Source organism: Panthera pardus, unplaced genomic scaffold (genome assembly GCF_024362965.1).
Source record: "Panthera pardus isolate Hobbes unplaced genomic scaffold, ASM2436296v1 HiC_scaffold_8, whole genome shotgun sequence".
Classification (NCBI taxonomy): Eukaryota; Metazoa; Chordata; class Mammalia; order Carnivora; family Felidae; genus Panthera; species Panthera pardus.
The window spans coordinates 101,227,386-101,245,491 of NW_026527013.1; the positions used below are offsets into that span (position 1 = coordinate 101,227,386).

At 40.3% G+C, this 18,106-nt stretch overlaps 1 protein-coding gene and 1 long non-coding RNA gene across 5 annotated transcripts in view; one reads left to right on the plus strand and one right to left on the minus strand.

Moving 5' to 3' along the window:
* Positions 1-17,035, minus strand: part of LOC109263740 (uncharacterized) — a 204,652-nt gene extending 187,617 nt beyond the window's left edge. For all 4 annotated transcript variants that reach the window (XR_008420618.1, XR_002078362.2, XR_008420616.1 and 1 more), the window contains exon 1: positions 16,720-17,035. This is a non-coding gene — a long non-coding RNA (uncharacterized LOC109263740). The remainder of the gene's footprint in view (positions 1-16,719) is intronic.
* Positions 16,189-18,106, plus strand: part of GLCCI1 (glucocorticoid induced 1) — a 104,699-nt gene continuing 102,781 nt past the window's right edge. Inside the window, exon 1 of the mRNA XM_053898288.1 lies at positions 16,189-16,755. Within this exon, the coding sequence (XP_053754263.1) occupies positions 16,308-16,755 (448 nt within the window). The 5' untranslated portion in view covers positions 16,189-16,307. The remainder of the gene's footprint in view (positions 16,756-18,106) is intronic.

Below are 18,106 nucleotides of genomic sequence, written 5' to 3' on the forward strand. Positions count from 1 at the left end.
CATTAATCTGGGACGCAGGCAAACTAGAAGCAGAACAGGCTTTAAAATACCTGACTCATGGGGCTCCTGGGTGGCTCAGTTGGTTAAGTATCTGACTCTGGGTTTCGGCTCATGTCATGAACACTTGGTTTGTGAGTTCGAGCCCTGCATCGGGGTCTGTGCTGATACTGTGGAGCCTGCTTGGAATTCTCTCTCCCCCTCTGCCTCTGCCCCTCCCCTGCTTACTCTGTCTCTCAAAATAAATAAACTTAAAAAATTAAAAAAATATATGACTCATTATATTACAAACAATATCAGCAAGTCAGTTCCGTTTACTTTTTCCTTAATAAAATTCCCTATAATAAAAATATCTCTAGTCTTCTATTTTAAGTATCAGTATATATTTTCTTGAACCAGAGAACTAGATCCTACTTCTTTGAAAACTGTTTTCTTTGGGTAATTTCCATTAAATGATGTCCATTATCACCTATCAACATTTCTTGGAATTTGGCTGAAGAATGAGAAAATATTTGCGTCCTATAATTAAGTTCAATGAACTTTTATTCATTTCTAATCCATTGTTTTCCAGATTTGCCTGATCATAATGATCACCTGGGGAACTTGTTAAAAATTATACAGTCCTACCCTACCCATTCCCAAACATGCAAAATTAGATTTTCCAGGAAGGAACGCTGAAATCTGTATTTTTAGCATGGGACTCCAGCTATTCCTCATGATTTACACATTTGGAAAACACAATTCTGTGCACTTGTCCTATTCCTCATGATGTCAGAGCTCTTTAAACTCCCACATTTCCTTCTAACTGCCCTTTTCCTCAGTGACTGCAGGAGTTTTCCTATTCCATCCCCCCTGAGAAATAAGGTGCATTCCCATCAACTAGTGCAGCCTTCAGCAGCAGTGAGTCTCTGCTACAGTGGCAGTAGACAGCATCTACAATCTTGGGTAGGGAGGTGATGGAGAGATGGAAGTGTGTTTCAGAAAAGCCATTCTAGAGACTCTGACCCTCCCCTTAATGACCAGTTGTAGATGACTTTGCTGCTTCCTGAGGTGACCACACTTAAAGTCCCTTTGTGCTACATAAATTTTTTCTTTACCTCCACCCTCTTATCTTCCCTTCTTCCCATATGGGGGGGGGGTGGGAAACATGGTCCCTTTTTGTCAAACTTGCACTCTTGATCAAATTCTCTATTGCCTCATGGAAGCTGTATCTATGAATCCTCCTCCCCATTCAAAGCTTGCTTTTTCATTTTTTTCTCCTTTGGCTTCTTTGGCTTCTAGGCAATAAACATTTCTTCTGTATTCTTGTTAAACCAACCCAACATATACTTTCTTGGTCTCTGTTGAACCCCAGGATCCCATTTTAATTCATGCCTTAGTTTTACTGTCAAATTTCTCAAAAGAACATTCTACAATGGCTACATCTACCTTCTTAATCTTCTCATGACCCCACTGTAACCTGGCTTCCATGGAGCCACATTTTATAGTGTTGGCTTGAAGATTACCAGTGTTGAGAATGATTTTTTGTGTAGCTTTAACCCTCTTGCCCATTCAGTAGCATTTGAAATTGCTGGTAACCCCATCTTTTCCAAACTTTATTAGTGATCATTCAATTATAAGAACAGAAATCTATTCAAGTAACTGAAACAATACTTTTACTATAAGACTTTAATTTTAATATAAAGAATATATAGAATATAAAATAATATAATCTTAATATAAAGATTTTAACGTAAGACTACAGGAAGCTTTCCCACAGAACGTTTAATAGGGTCATGCAAGGTTTGAAATCAGGAAATGGAAAGCTATCAGTATCCAATAAAGTTTGTTTGTTTGTTTATTTTAGTTTTAGAGAGAGAGCACAAGCTGGGGAGAGGGGCAGATGGAGAAAGGGAGAATCCCAAGCAGGCTTCATGCTCAGCATGGAGCCAGACACAGGGCTTGATCCCACAACGCTGAGATCATGACCAGAGCAAAAATCAAGAGTCAGATGCTCAATAAACCAAGCCACTCAGGCACCAATAAAGGTTTAACAAATAATTATTGATCACCTGTTATATTCTAGGCACTGGCTAGGCGTTAAGTGATCAAGTACTGAGACAAGGCCCTTGCCCTTAGAGATTTTACTATCTAGTGGGGGAGGCTTACCACATAAGCAAGTAAACAAATGTGTATTTGCAACTTGTAATGAGCATTACAGATGAAACAGACTTGCTTAATGATAGATTATTACAGGTTATTAGCCATAGGTGAGGACTCAAAGGATATGCTGGAGACATTTAGGCTGAGCCATGATGAATGTGAGGGAGCCACTAAGGGAAGCTGGGGAGGGTGAGGGATGTAGAAGGAGTGTTTCAGCCTGAAGATAAGCTGTGTGAAGACCCTGCAGTAGAGTTTCAGAGTAATTGCAAGGAGGTTACTACAACTGGAACTTAAAAGATGAGGCAGAGAACAGCAAGATTAAGCTGGGGAAGGAGGCTGAAGCCAGAGCAGGGTAGGCCTTTTAAGCTCATTTAATTTGACTGCAAAGTAATTGGAAGACATTGAACTGATTTAAGCAGCAAACAACATGGTCCAATATATTTCCAGGTTTACCCTGACTGATAAGCAGAAAATCGATTAAGGAAGGCAAGAGTGGAGTGGAAAGACCAGCTAGCAGCTATAGCAGTAGCTTAGGTAAGAGATGATGGTAATTTGGACTGATGCAGTAGCAGAGGACATGGAGAGAAGGGGATAGATTAGACATCTATTTATGAGAAGTAAATGAAAGGACAAGCTGATGGGTTGGAACTGGGGAAGGAAGGAGAGTGAGAAATCAAGAATATTGCCCAGGTCATCTTATTTACAATAACTAGGTGGATGTTGATACCATTTACTAAAGTGGGGAAACAACATACAGAATACAGATAAAACTTCTTTTAAATTTTTTTTTTTTCAACGTTTTTTATTTATTTTTGGGACAGAGAGAGACAGAGCATGAACGGGGGAGGGGCAGAGAGAGAGGGAGACACAGAATCGGAAACAGGCTCCAGGCTCCGAGCCATCAGCCCAGAGCCTGACGCGGGGCTCGAACTCACGGACCGCGAGATCGTGACCTGGCTGAAGTCGGACGCTTAACCGACTGCGCCACCCAGGCGCCCCAGATAAAACTTCTTTTTAAGCGGGGGGTGGGGGGGGGTGGGGGGGAGTAATATAGAAATTAAGACTTCAGTTCTAGTTCAGATACATTACTTTCAGATATTCATGGAGACTTCATATGTCAGATAGGCAACTGAATACCAAATTTTAAGGAAATGTCTGGGCTGGAGAGATTAATTTAAGTTGCCAGCATTTTAGAGTATTTAATACCATGGAAATGCTTGAGATAACCAAGAAGAGAACAGAGAATATAGCCCAGTTTTTAGAGGGCACTGGAGGAAGTAAAACCCCTGAAGGACAGTGAACAAGAGTGATTAGTAGAGTAGGAGACAGAAACACATACTCATCAATAATTACTTGGAAGGTAAATGGACTTAACGCTGTGATCAAAAGACATAGGGTGATGGAATGGATTTAAAAAACAAGATCCATCTATATGCTGCCTATAAGACAATCATTTCAGATCTAAAGATACATGCATATTGAAAGTGAAAGGATAAAGAAATATTTATCATGCAAATGGATGTAAGAAGAAAGCTGGGTAGCAATATTTGCATCAGACAAAATAGTCTTTAAAACAAAGACTATAACAAGAGACAAAGAAGGACACCATGTAATAATAAAGGGGACAATCCAACAAAAAGATACAACAATGTAAATATTTATGCATCCAATATGAGAACACCCAAATACATAAAACAGCTAATAACAAACATAAAGGAACTAATTGATAATATTACAGTATTAGCAGCAGACTTTAACACCCCATTTACATCAATAGATCATCCAAACAGAAAATCAATAAGGAAACAGTGACTTCGAATGACACCCTAGACCAGATGGATTTAATAGATATATTCAGAACTGGGGCACCTGGGTGGCTCAGTCAGTTGAACATCTGACTTCGGCTCAGGTCATGATCTCACAGTCTGTGAGTTCAAGCCCCATGTCGGGATCTGTGCTGACAGCTCAGAGCCTGGAGCCTGCTTTGGATTCTGTGTCGCCCTCTCTCTCTACCCCTCCCCCACTCATGCTTTGTCTCTCTGTCAAAAATAAATAAACATTAAAAAAATAGATATATTCAGAACATTCCATCCTAAGACAGCAGAATACACATTCTTTTCAAGTGCATGGAGAACCGTCTCCGGAGTAGATCACATATTAAGCCACAAAACAAGTGTCAATAAATTCAAAAAGACTCAAGACATACCATGCATCTTTTCTGACCATAATACTATGAAACTAGAGGTCAACCACAAGAAGAAATCCGGAAAGACCATAAATACATGGAGGTTAAATAACATGCTACTAAACAATGAATGGGTCAACCAAAAAAATCAAAGAGGAAATCAAAAAGGAAATCAAAAAACACATGGAAAAAAATGAAAATTAAAAACCAAAACCAAAATCTTTGGGATACATCAACAGTGGCTTTAAGAGGAAGTTTATAGCAATACAGGCCTACCTTAAGAAGAAAAAAATCTCAAGTTAACAACCTGATCTTCTACCTGAAGGAGCTAGAAAAAGAACAATAAGCAAAACCCTAAACCAGTAGAAGGAAGGAAATAAGATTAGAGGAGAAATAAGTGATTTAATAAATAAATGATTTAGTTTCTATTGTAGAAACTAAAACCAAACCAAAACAAAACAAAAACAATGGAACAAATCAATGACACCAGAGCTGGTTCTTTGAGAAGATCAACAAAATAGATAATCCTGTAGCCAGACTCACCAACAAAACAGAACAAAAACAAACAAAAGGGAGGATGCAAATAAAATCACAAACACAAAAGGAGAAATAATAATGGACAGCCCAGAAATACAAAGGATTGTAAGATTATTATGAAAAATTATATACCAACAAATTGGTCAACCTAGAACAAATGGATAAATTCCTAGAAACATGGAACATGCTAAAACTAAAGTAGAAAGAAGTAGAAAAGATGAACAGACTGATTGCTAGCAATGAAATTTTATCTGTAATCAAAAAACTCCCAAAAAGCAAAGTCTAGGACCAGAGGGATTCACAGGGTGAATTCTACCAAACATCTAAAGATTTAATACCTGTTTTTTTCAAACTATTCCAAAAAAATAGAAGAGGAAGAAAAACTTCCAAATTCATTCTGTGAAGCCAGCACTACTCTGATACCAAAACCAGATAAGGACATCACAAAAAAGAGAACTACAGGCCAGTATCTCTGATGAACATAGATGCAAAAATCCTCAAAATGAACATAGATGCAAAAATCCTCAAAAATCCTTGGCAAACTGAATCCTACAATACATTAAAAAAATCATTCACCACAATCAAGTGGGATTTATTCCCAGGATGCAAGGGTGGTTCAGTATTTGAAAATTAATCAACATGATACATCACATCAAGGAGAGAAGGGATAAAAACCATATGATCATTTCAACAGATGCAGGAAAAGCACTTGACAAAGTACAACATCCATTCATGATAAAAAAAAACCTTCAACAAAGCAGGTGTTGAGGGAACATGCCTCAACATATTAAAGGCCTTATATGAAAAACCCACTGCTAACATCATACTCCTTGGGAAAAAAACAGAGTTTTTCCCCCAAGGTCAAGAACAAGACAAGAATGTCCACTCTCACCACTTTTATTCAACATAATACTGGAAGTCCTAGCCGTAGAAATCAGACAAGAAAAACGAATAAAAGGTATCCAAATTGGAAGAAGTAAAACTTTCACTACTTGCAGAGGACATGATACTATGAATAGAAAGAAAATCCTAAAGACTCCACCAAAAAATGACTAGAACTGATAAATGAATACAATAAAGTCATAGAATACAAAATCAATGTACAGAAATCTGTAACATTTCTATATGTTAATAATGAAGCAGCAAGAGAAATTAATGAAATCAATCCTATTTACAATTGCACCAAAAATAATAAAATAACTAGAAATAAACTTGACCAAAGAGGTGAAAGACCTATACTCTGAAAACTATAAAACATTGATGAAAGAAATTAAAGATGACATAAAGAAATGAAAAGAAATTTCATGCTCATGAATTGGAAGAATATGGTTGAAATGTCTATACTACCAAAAGCAATCCAAAGATTTAATGCAATCCCTATCAAAATATCAACATTTCTCACAGAATGAGAACAACCAACCTTCAAATTTGTATGAAATCAAAAAAGACCCAAAATAGACAAAGCTTTTATTTCTTGAAATATAAAAGCAAAGCTGGAGGAATCATAATTCCAGACTTCAAGTTACATTACGAAGCTGTAATAATCAAAACAATATGGTACTGGCACAAAAATAGGCACATATTAATAGAACAGAATAGAAAGCCCAGAAGCAACCCCACAATTATATGGTCAATTAATATTCAACAAAAACGGCAAGAATATGCAATGGGAAGACAGACATTTCAACAAATGATGTTGGGAAAACTGGACATCAACATGCAAAAGAATGAAACTGGATCACTTTCGTACATCATACACAAAAGTAAACTCAAAATGGATAAAGGACCTAAATGAGAAACCTGAAACCATACAAATCATACCAAAGAGGACAGGCCACGGTATTTCCGACATTGGCTATAGCAACATCTTACCAGATAAGTCTCCCAAAACAAGGGAAACAAAAACAAAAATAAACTATTGGAACTATATCAAAACAAAAAAAAAAACAAAAAAACAAACTCTTGCACAACAAAGGAAACAATCAACTTAACTAAAAGACGATCTTTGGAATGGGAGGAGATATTGGCAAATGACATATGCCATAAAGGGTTATATCCAAAATCTATAAAGAACTTATAAAACTCAACACCCAAAAAACAAATAATCCAATTTAAAAAATGGCAGAAGACATGAACAAACATTTCTCCAAAGAAAGCATACAGATGGCCAGCACACACATGAGAAGATTCTCAACATCACTCATCATCAGGGAAATGCTAATAAAAGCTACAGTGAGCTATCATCTCACACCTGTCAGAATGGCTAAAATCAAAAACTCAAGAAACAAGTGTTGGCAATGATGTAGGGGAAAAGGAACACTTATGCATTATTGGTGGGAATGCAAATTTGTGCTGCCACTATGAGAGACAGTATGGAGATTCCTCAAAAAATTAGAAATAGAACTACCCTATGATCCAGTAATCACACTACTGGGTATTTACCCAAAGAATATGAAAACACTAATTTGAAGGGATATATGCACTCCTATGTTTACTGCAGCATTATTTACAATAGGGAAACTATGGAAGCTGCCCAAGTGTCCATTGATAAAGAAATGGATAAAGAAGTTGTGGCATACAGACACACACACACACACACACACACACACACACACACACAGGAATATTATTCAGCCATAACAAAGAACGAAATCTTGCCATGTGCAACATGGATGGAGCTAGAGAGTATAATGCTGAGCTAAATAATTCAATCAGAGAAAGACAAATACCATATGACCTCACACATATGTGGAATTTAAGAAATAAAACAGCGAACAAAGGGGGGGAAAAAAGAACCCAAAAAACAGATTTTTCACTACAGAGAACAAACAGATGGTTATCAGAGCGGGGAGGTGGATAGGGGGATGGGTAAAATACATGAAGGGGATTAAGAGTACACTTATAATGAACACTGAGTAATGTATAGAATTGTTGAATCACTGTATTGTATACCTGAAACTAATATAACACTATATGGTAACTATACTGGAGTTAAAATAAAAAATAAATAAGTAGGTGTGGAAAAAAAAAAAGAGAAAAAACTAAGAAAAGTAGCAGGCAGACCAGGCAATTGCAGTTAGACTCCACCAGATCTTTTGTCAAGAAGTTGAGCCTGACCTAGTATGTTGAAAACTGCTAAAATTTGTATTAGGATGAGGTCCAAGGAATATTGATTGGGCCTGGCAATATGGAGGCTGTTGACAACACTGAGTAGCTGTTTTCAGTGGTATGATGAGGGTGGAAGCCAGATTAAAGTACACTGAACAGGAAATCAGTTAACTTGTAGACAACTCTCTCAAGAAGCGTTGCTGTGAAGGGATCAGGGAATTAGAGCTGCAGATGGAAAGGGATAAAACAAGAATCTTTGTTTTGCTTTTTAAAAATGTTCTGATGGAGCTTGTTCGTACATATTTGGGAATAATCAAGCATTTGATGATGAACAAGAGGGAGGGTAAGAAGAGAAGAATTTAAATCACAAGTAGAGGAAATGGCTTTTGGTAGGAGAGCAGAAAATGTATTACTTGTAATCGAGAAATTGAGCCAAATGCCAAAAGATTTGCAGATCTGATGGTAGGGATATACTGGAGTTGTACCAGGGTAAGCAGGTGTGGGGATGGTTTTCGACGACTGGAAAAAAAAAAAGAGTAAGAAATAAAATAGTCATCATGGGGAACTGAACATATGGTCAGGCTCCCCTCTCTGTCTTTCCTCCCCCTGCTACCAAACTTATCTTCAAAAACACCAAACACTCTCCATTTTATTAAGGAGTGCTTCCTTTCTGCCTTCTTTTCTAGCTTTGTTTTGTTTAACTCTTTTCTCCCCCACTAATGTATAAATTCTCAAAATTTTGCCCTTGATCTTCTGTCCTTTATTTCTACACTTTTCTCCCTTGCCAACTTCATTTATACCCCTGGCTTCAAATACTTTATCTATGTGGATACCCCCAAATCCTTATCTCTGCTGTTCTCAACTTCACTATCATTTAAAAACTACCTTCAAACATTTTTTTTTCTTCTTTCTTCTTGTATCTATACTAGATGGTTGGTGTTAAAGCTGAACTTATTGTGGTAATCATTTTGAAATACAAATACATAAATCCAATCTTTATGCTGTATACCTTAAATTTATACCATGCTGTGTGTCAGTTATATCTTAGTAAGACAAAGAGGGGCACCTGGGTGGCCCAGTCAGTAAAACATCTGACTCTTGATTTCAGCTCAGGTCATGATCTGGCAGTTTGTGAGTTTGAGCCCTGCATTGGGCTCTGTGCTGACAACATGGAACCTGCTTGGGATTCACTCGATCCTCTGGATCTTTTATTTACAGCTGAATTCATAATTATCTTCTCACCAAACCTGCTTGTTTTCCTGGCTATGCTTTTCAAGCCACTACTATCCTGCCAGCATTCCAATCCTGAAGTTTCAGAGTTGTCTGACCTCCTACTTTCAAGGTCCGTCAGCTGAGAAGGCCTATCACTTTCCTCCTCTCCACATCCTCTGCCATTCCCCTCTCATGAACTAAACTCACATGGATTATTGTCCAAGTCTGCTAAATCATCTTCCAGTATTCAGTCTCTAATCTGTGTTGAAAACTGTCCTTGCATTAACTTTCATGAAACACAGCTGCACTCAGTTTCTCCCCACCCACTCAAGAATCTTTGACAGCTCCTCACTGTGTACTCAATCAAGAACAAGCCTTACCTACCAACCTCTATGACCTGTCATCAATTGATCCAGATTTATCTTTCATTAACCGTCAATCAAGGTAGACAGTCCAATTATCTCCTAACATATCCTGTGTCTTCCTGATGACGAGACTTCTTCATGTTCTTCTTCCTGATGCCTTTCCTCAAAAGTGATCTTTCCCTCCCATCACTTCCATTAGTATTTTATTTATGGTTCTCCTCTTGAGGACTTGTGTTTAGACACAATTTTTCCTCTATTTGTCGGCAGAGCTTTTTGCCTCTGAGAGACTACAGTTTACCAAAGTGTGAGAACAGATGTGCCCTACAGAGCATACAGTGGTTTCTGACACTCCCAAGACATTTGATAAGTAACTTGGTGAGGAGTTACTAAGGCCTGTGACCAGTAATGTGCTATTAAACCTTCATATAGGCCTATTAGATATATTGGTGTGGGCCTTTTCAATAAGATGCTGAGTAGGACACTGAAAATTGTGTGCTACAAAAAGCTTAAAATAATAAGAAACTTCTCTAGTCAAGCACTGCTGATGAATGTGCCTTAACAACAGTCCCTCAACTCACTCATGTGGTAAAAAGTAAAATTCAGACACATAAGGAGGAAATTAATCCGGGACACGTTCTGATCACTCTAAAGTGATCTTTAAAAAATTAATACTACAATTATCAAGTATCCTCTTTTCACAGGACTACTATTGGTCTCATGTATTGTTGACACCATGTTTGGAACTAAAACAAATGGAATGCCGCACCATGTAAAGAGAATATCTGCAGTTCTTTCGTCCCCACATCTTTAGACTCTGAATGTCCTGGCTTTGTACAATATAGTCTTCTAGTTAAATGATAACAGTCAACTTATATATCAGCTTAGGGAATGTGCCCCTGGCCTCATAGTTGGCAATAGAAATTGCTATGGAAATGAAAGCTGAAAACCTGGTGGTCCTCATCACGGTTTTCTATCATTGTAGGAAGAATTATATACTCACTCTTTCGATATTTACTATTTAGAAATAAAATATCCCCCATTTCAGTTGCTCCTCTTGAATTTATTTTAGAAACAAAGCATAGGGGAAAAGCTTCTTGACACTGGTCTCAGCAAGGATTTTCTGGATACAATGCCCAAAGCACAAACAATGAAAGCAAAAACAAACAAGTGGAACTACATTAAACTAAAAAGCCTTCTGCACAGACAATAAAGGAAATGGTTAAAGGACCTACATAGACACTTTCTCCAAAGAAGATATTCAGGTAGTCAACAGGTACATGAAAAGATTCTTCACAGCATTCATCATCCGGGAAATGCAAATCAAAAGTACAATGAGATGTCACCTCACACTTGTTAGAATTTCTTTTCCAGAAAATACAAAGAGATAACAAGTGCCAGTCAGGAGGTGGAGAAAAGGTACCTCTTGGGCACTCCTGGTAAAAATGTAAATTGGTACAGCCATCCCGGAAAACAGGATGGAGATTCCTCCCACAATTAGAGGTGGAACTGCCATATAATGTAGCAATCCCACATGTGGGTATATATCCAAAGAAAATGAGTATCTCAAAGAGGTATTTGTAATCCCCATGTTCATTGTAGCATTATTTACAATAGTCAAGACATGGAAACATATATAAATAAATATAAAATATACATAATGCAATAGTATTCAGTCATAGAAAAGAAAAAAAATCCTGCTATTTGTGATTACATGGATGAAACTTGAGGGCATTATGCTAAGCAAAGTAAGTCAGATGGAGAAAGACAAACACCATATGATGTCACTTATATGCAGAACCTAAAAAACCCCAAACTCATCAGAGAACATATGGGAGGTTATCAGGGGTAGACCATGGGCAGTGAGGGAAATGAGTGAAGGTGGTCAAAAGATACAGATTTCCAATTATAAAATGAATAAATTCTGGAGATATAATGTACAACAAGGTGACTGTTGTTAACAATACTATATTGTATATTTGAAAGTTGCTAAAAGAATACATTTTAAAAGTTCTCACCACACACACACACACACACACACACACACACACACACACGACTATGTGAGGTAATAGATGTGTTAGCTAGCCTTACTTTGTTAATCATTTTACACTTTAGACCTATATAGTGCAAAATCATTACATTAAACTAACACAATCTCATGTCATTATATCTCAATAAAACTAGGGAAAAAGAAACAGCAAAATTTTTATTACTTACATGAAATGTTCCTTTCTATTTAAATACATTTTTTTTCAGTTCCTTTATACAGGCCTCTTGAGAATAACTGTTCCTAACAGTGAGACAGAACTACCTACAAATCAGCAGATGTCATTCCCTAACTGTCCTCAACGGTGCTTCTCTGTCAATTTCACTTGGTTATTTTTTTTTTCTGCAAATTTCAACTGCCTGTTTCTCCATCACCAATTTCACTGTCCATTTCCAACCTCTGATGAGCCTCCAAGATACACTAGGGCTAATATTTTTCACTTTGCCTGTATAAGGACCAGAACACAAGATATGCTTTCTGTTTGAAGGCCAGATCTAATGCAAATATCTGTATGGCTTATAGTAGCCATATAGAACGTTTTTCTACTCTGTGGCTATGTTTTTTCAGCAGATATACCTATGATTATAGGTATGTTTTCTAATAAAAGCCACAGTTCTGGTTCATGGGACAAACACTGGTTAAAATTTGCTACTCTTTCAACGATACTGAGCAAATAATGATTGTCTACCATGTACCAAGCACTACTGCGAAGATTCAGCAGTTATAAAACACAAAGTCTTGCTTCCATGGCTCTTATATTCTAGGCAGACAGAACAAAAAATAATTATATAATAAGTTGGATTGTGATAAGTTTTCTGAAAAAAAAAAAGTAGGACAGAGAATAGGTAATGCCGAGGGGGTGCTTGCAATTTTAACAAGGGTTTTCAGAACACTGGAACCACTGTGAAGGTGGTGACATCTGAGTAAATAGCTGGTGGAAATGAGGGAGAAAGCCATGTGAATATCTGGGGCAAGAACTTTTCAGGCAGAGGGAACACCTAGTGCAAAGGTGCACATAGGCTGTCACAAGCAGTAAGGAGTATTACTGTAAGCATCTGCCAGGGACTAAAATTCAGGCAAGTCTTTTTTTGTTGTTGTTGTTGCTATAAGGAATCCACCTACAAGAGAGTTTAATCAGCTTAAGATGAGCATCAGTGCAGATCTGTTTAGTGTTCTCTCTCAGCCATGACCTCATTGCTAATACTGACAGCCCGGACTGCCTCTTAGATTTGGATGAACCTTGGATGTGCAGCCTGGCAAACTTGGATGAAACCAGAAAAGAGAGGTTTTGGTAGCTCTGTAGGCCTGTTGGTTCTTTACCTCATTTTTCTCTCCACATGGGGCTGCATATTAATCACATGTAGCCAATGATTCCAAGTTTTAATTTAATCTAAAATACATCCATTACCATATATGATCTAAGAAGTAAATATAATAGAATTCCGCCTCAAGTGAGCTAATGGTGGACAGCCAATACATAAGGCTACGAACAAAGGTGGAAATGCCACCAAACTGTTTGTTCAATGTCTTTACTTCTAGTCAGGGCAACATAGTAAAGAGGGCATTACTAATGTTAAGTCTTAAATTAATTTCCAGAGATTGTCACGCTTATATTCAACAAATAGAAATAATCTGCACTGGTCCTTTCTCTCCCATAACTAGCAAAGTAGTATAACAGTGCTCTGCTAGTCAAGCAATCTGCCCCCCCTTCTAAGGGTTTTCCAATTTACGGAGAATATTTTTCTAAAGCTTCTGTTATGCCCTGGGAGCCCACTCTCATCCTTGATAAGAATAAACATTATTAGGAACTCAACAAATGGAGATTTGAAAGCAGGGTTTAGTTTATTTTAGCCTACCTTTGATTTGTCTGGAGACTGAATTCCTCACACATGAAGATCAGTACTTATTTCACAAGAGTAAAGTTTTAAGAGAGGACCAAGATTTCTTTAGCAAAGAGAAGCTGGTTGAACATCCAAATAGGTAATAATGACTTACAAATAACTGAAAACAGGATTTTAAGATGATAGTTGTCTGTGTGGGTTATTTAGATTTGCTTTAGATGTCTGATGTAATTGGCTATGGTAAATTTGAACAGACACAGAAAACCTTTAAAATATGGCTACGTATGTGGTTTTAGATCCAAATCAAGTATTGATCATTATGACTGTGGCTAGGTCTAAATTTAGAATTATTGTAATCTAATGTGTTGAGGTTGTTCCATACTTATATTTAGGAGTGGCCAGAGAGGACATTTCTATAATGAAACTATGCTGCAATCAAATCAACAACTTAGAAATTTACTGGCCTTTTTTTTTTAACTTCACATATTTAATCTGTTAAAGTTTTTGTTCTTGATATTCTGAAAAAGTCACTGGAAAGAAGCTATTCTTTTTCCTCATAAAAGAATGTGATTTCCTAATCAATGAAGAGTCTACTTTAGATGGAAAAACCAACACAATAGATCAATTACACCAAATTTGCAAGAGTAAGGTTTTTACTTTATTTAAATTAAAATAGGTCATTCTGGAAAGAAAAAAAATACACAATGGGCTGCCTTCACTTGTAAAATTTCTTTTGAACTAATGAGAACTTATCTCACATAAGAGATTTGTGGACTGTTGTAAATACTCTACCAATCATGTACTCCACAGCTTTAAGCTGTGATGTGCTAGAACAGAGGGCTTACTCACAGACTTATGTTAGTTTACCTAGGTCAGTCTCTTTGCTCCCAACTTACTAGCTGAGTAATCTCAGGCAAGACATTTAACTTTTTTGTGACTTAGCTGAGTACATACTGGGGATAATAGTATCTACCTTTTGCATTTTTGGAGGGCTAAATGAGTTAACACATAAAACATTCTTATACCAGTGGTTGGCACATGATGAATGCTCATTAAATGTTAGCTAGTTACTAGAATTATTCTAGTGTATGATAAAGTGAGGAACTACCACCAATCTTAATGGGAAGTACTGGATGCAATTCTTGTATTTTTATTGGGTTTCATTTACTTTACGGAAACTAGTAGGCTTTTTGGTCTTAGAGTACAAGGAAGCAGAGAGGGATGGCTCCTCTAAGCGAAACTAACCCCTGCATAGAGTGCCTGAAATCACAGGAAGCTTGTCAGTGTGGGCAGACACCAAGAGCAGACCAATCTAATAACCCACTTCTCTTTTTTTTTTTTTTATCTCATGGAAATTAATGGAGAGTATCTGATGTAGACCATTAAATTAATTGTTCCTGTATAAGGTTTAAAACCTTGGCTTACCATAGGGTAAACTTAGGCTTTTGTTGGTCATCCAAATTCTCTGTATCTCTTCAGTTTCACTGCAGAATTAAAACCAAATTTACCACAGTGGATTGTTACAGCGAATCTGGCATTTATTTCTCCCAAGAGGCCATCTGCTTCTGGGGAAGGGCAACAGGGTGCCCTCCATTAATATATCTAACTGATGGTGTAATGATGCACAATTCCTGGTTAACCCTTGCAATTCAGTTATTGTCTTGGAACATAAGATGGTATTCTCTTTTCACTGCGTAACTACAAATGTTAGGATAGACTTTTATAAAAGTATTGGCCTACTCTTCAATCCTTCTAGGCTTTGCTTTTGATGCCTTTAAGTTCTTTTAACTAGTCTACTAGCCACAAAAGCTCCGATTACTAAAGTTAGAGGGGAAGGGATATTCTTCTGGTTCCAACTTCTAAAACGTCCCGCCAGAACAGGTGTACTTGCAAAGTAAAATTAGCCTTAAGGGTCCTCTGTCTCAAGTTGTACAACTGGCCCAGGAGGGTGGAGTCCTCGAGCCCTGTTTACCGGCGTGTGTGTGTGTGTGTGTGTGTGTATCTGTGGGTGTCGCGGCACGCGCAAGGACACACACGGACCCACTTTCTTAGGTCAGCCCAGTCAAACCCTCCGTCTTATCCCAAGGGCTGTCAATTCTCACGCCTCTTTCTGCGCCCTCACCCAGCCCCCGCTCTTCACTCTTCCACTCCCTCACGCCCCGCCTCCAAAGTAGGAGGTCCCACTCTAACTGGCAAGTGCTCCTCTCACTCCTACTCTGCAACCAATCACTCGAGTTCTGGTGGAGAGCGGCAGAGCCAATGGAAATGCTCGTTGCGGCAGCTGCCGGGTCCAAGCGCCGGTAGGCGGTGCCGGGGGCGGGGTGCGGGTGGGGAATCAGTTGCCATTTGGAGTGAGGAGCAGGCGGAGGCGGCGGCGGCGTTTGCGGTGGCGCGGAATCCGCGGAGAGCCAGACACCTCGAGGCCCTTTCCTCCTGCCCAGATCCCCAGAAACAGGGGTCCGGGCCCTCCCTGCAGTTGCCAGGCGATCCCGCGCGTGCAGCCCTGCGAGGCAGCGAGCGGCCCCCGAGGCTGCGTGATCCGGACTGTTGCCCCTCTCCCCTGTCAGCGCGATGCCCGGGGCGGCGGCGGCTCTGGGCTCCTCGCGGCCCCGGCCGTGACCGCCACACCGAGCCTGGCCCGGCGGTTGGGGCCGTTGGGCGTTTGTTTTCGCAGCCTTCCCCTCCCCCTTCGCCGAGGCCGCGGGGGTGCGCGTTGGGAAGGGGGAGCCAAGAGACTCCTCCTCCTCCCCGATACCCCCGCCCCTCCCCCTTACACACTCGCACGCACTATCGCGCCGGCTCCCACACGCTCGCGCGCCGCCCGCTCCGCGCCTCGGTGTCGGCCGGTGTCGTCCCGGGCCCGCGGAGCCACCATGTCCACTGCCTCCTCCTCCAGTTCCTCTCAGACCCCTCATCCCCCGCCGCAGAGGATGCGGCGCAGCGCCGCGGGCTCCCCGCCCGCCGCCCCCTCCGCCGGTAGCGGGAACGGAGCGGGCGGCGGCAGCGTGGGTTGCGCCCCGGCTGCGGGAGCCGGCCGGCTGCTGCAGCCCATCCGCGCCACGGTGCCCTACCAGCTCCTGCGGGGCAGCCAGCACAGTCCCACGCGCCCACCCGCCGCCGCCGCCGCCGCCGCCTCGCTGGGTAACCTCCCGGGGCCCGGCGCGGCCCGCGGCCCCAGTCCGCCCAGCCCGACGCTGCAGCCGGCCGCGGCCCCGACCGAGCCGACGCCGCGGGCCAAGGGCCGCCCGAGACGGTCCCCCGAGAACCACCGGAGGAGCAACTCACCTGAGAGACGGAGCCCCGGCTCGCCCGTGTGCAGAGGTAGCGAGCCCAACCCTTCCGTCCTCCCGGGCTGCGTCTTCCCCGACGGTTCCCTCCGTGGAAACTTCAGCCTCTCCGGGCTTCTCTTTGCTAGTGCATTATCGAAGGTGTGAAAGTGGCTTTGGGAATCTCACCTCCCTGCGGTCGCTGCGGGGCTTGGAGGAGCGAACTGCAAAACAACTTTTATTTGACCCACATGCCGCCCCTCAGATTTTATCTTCCATCACTCGCCTGCATCGAAAGGTTTTTCAGTTTAAGAGCTGATTAGCTCACTCATGTGTTTGCTGTTGGTAGCGGGGAAGGAGGAGCTGGGCGAAACACTTAAAAATACACGCACACAAACTCTGGCAGCCGATAAGGTGGTGGTTGTAATCTACAAGCTCTTTGTGCTTTCCTACAAAGTTCCTAACGTGTCTGTGATTACTGGCATATATATATTTTTTTTCTTTTTTGGAAGGGTGGTGGCATTAGTTATGATGTAAGGATTATCTGTTGGATGTGTAGAGGAGACAGTTTTGGGTATGCAATTGAAGTGTATAGTGTTTTTTTTTTTTTTTTTCCCGTCTCCCTTTTTTTCAATACTTAATATAGTCATATGCATCAGAGCGGTACTTCACTGGAATAGTCAATGCCCAACTCAAGATTTTCATGGTAATTTTCTAAAGACCTGTTTGTGGAGTGTGCTCACTTTTTCCTTCCATTTTTAAGTACACTTAACAGTTCATTTGAGCTGTTAAAGCATCTCAAGTTTCTTTTTTGTTAGGTGTCAAAGGTAGTGGTGAGCTAGTGGATGCTCTAGTCTTCCCTTAATGTTTTCTGTTTTGGTTTGGTTTTGTTTATGTCTGGGGACACAGTGCATGATGGAGTTGAGTCCTGGGGGAGAAAAGGAAGATTAGCCAAAACAGGGACTTAAAGCTCATAAGGGAGAGTGGAGTAGCTAATATAATTAGATACCAGGCTAGAGCTACAGATGCTGCTCCTGCTGCAGTATTGTGGAGACAACTGATCATACCGAGTGGAAAACTCTGCGTGGAAGGGAAACACTGTGGAGCTCGTACGGTTATGTGGTATGTGGAATTTTTTTTTAATGGAGTTTTTTTTTTTTTTTAATGAATGTCTTAGACTTGGAGAAAGTGATTATGTTGTGATAGATTGCAGTTTTAGTGGGGTTTTTTTTGTTTTTTGTTTTTTTAACATTTCTGGCCGGTAATTAGCATGTTGCTAAGGCACTTGTTTTCAGACCACTTGATGGTATGGCAGAGTAGGATGTAGTGCAGAGGTATGTGTACATGAGCACCAAGAAATATGTCCTGTAATCTGTATGCACCAGGAGGAATTTGCTCCCCCACTC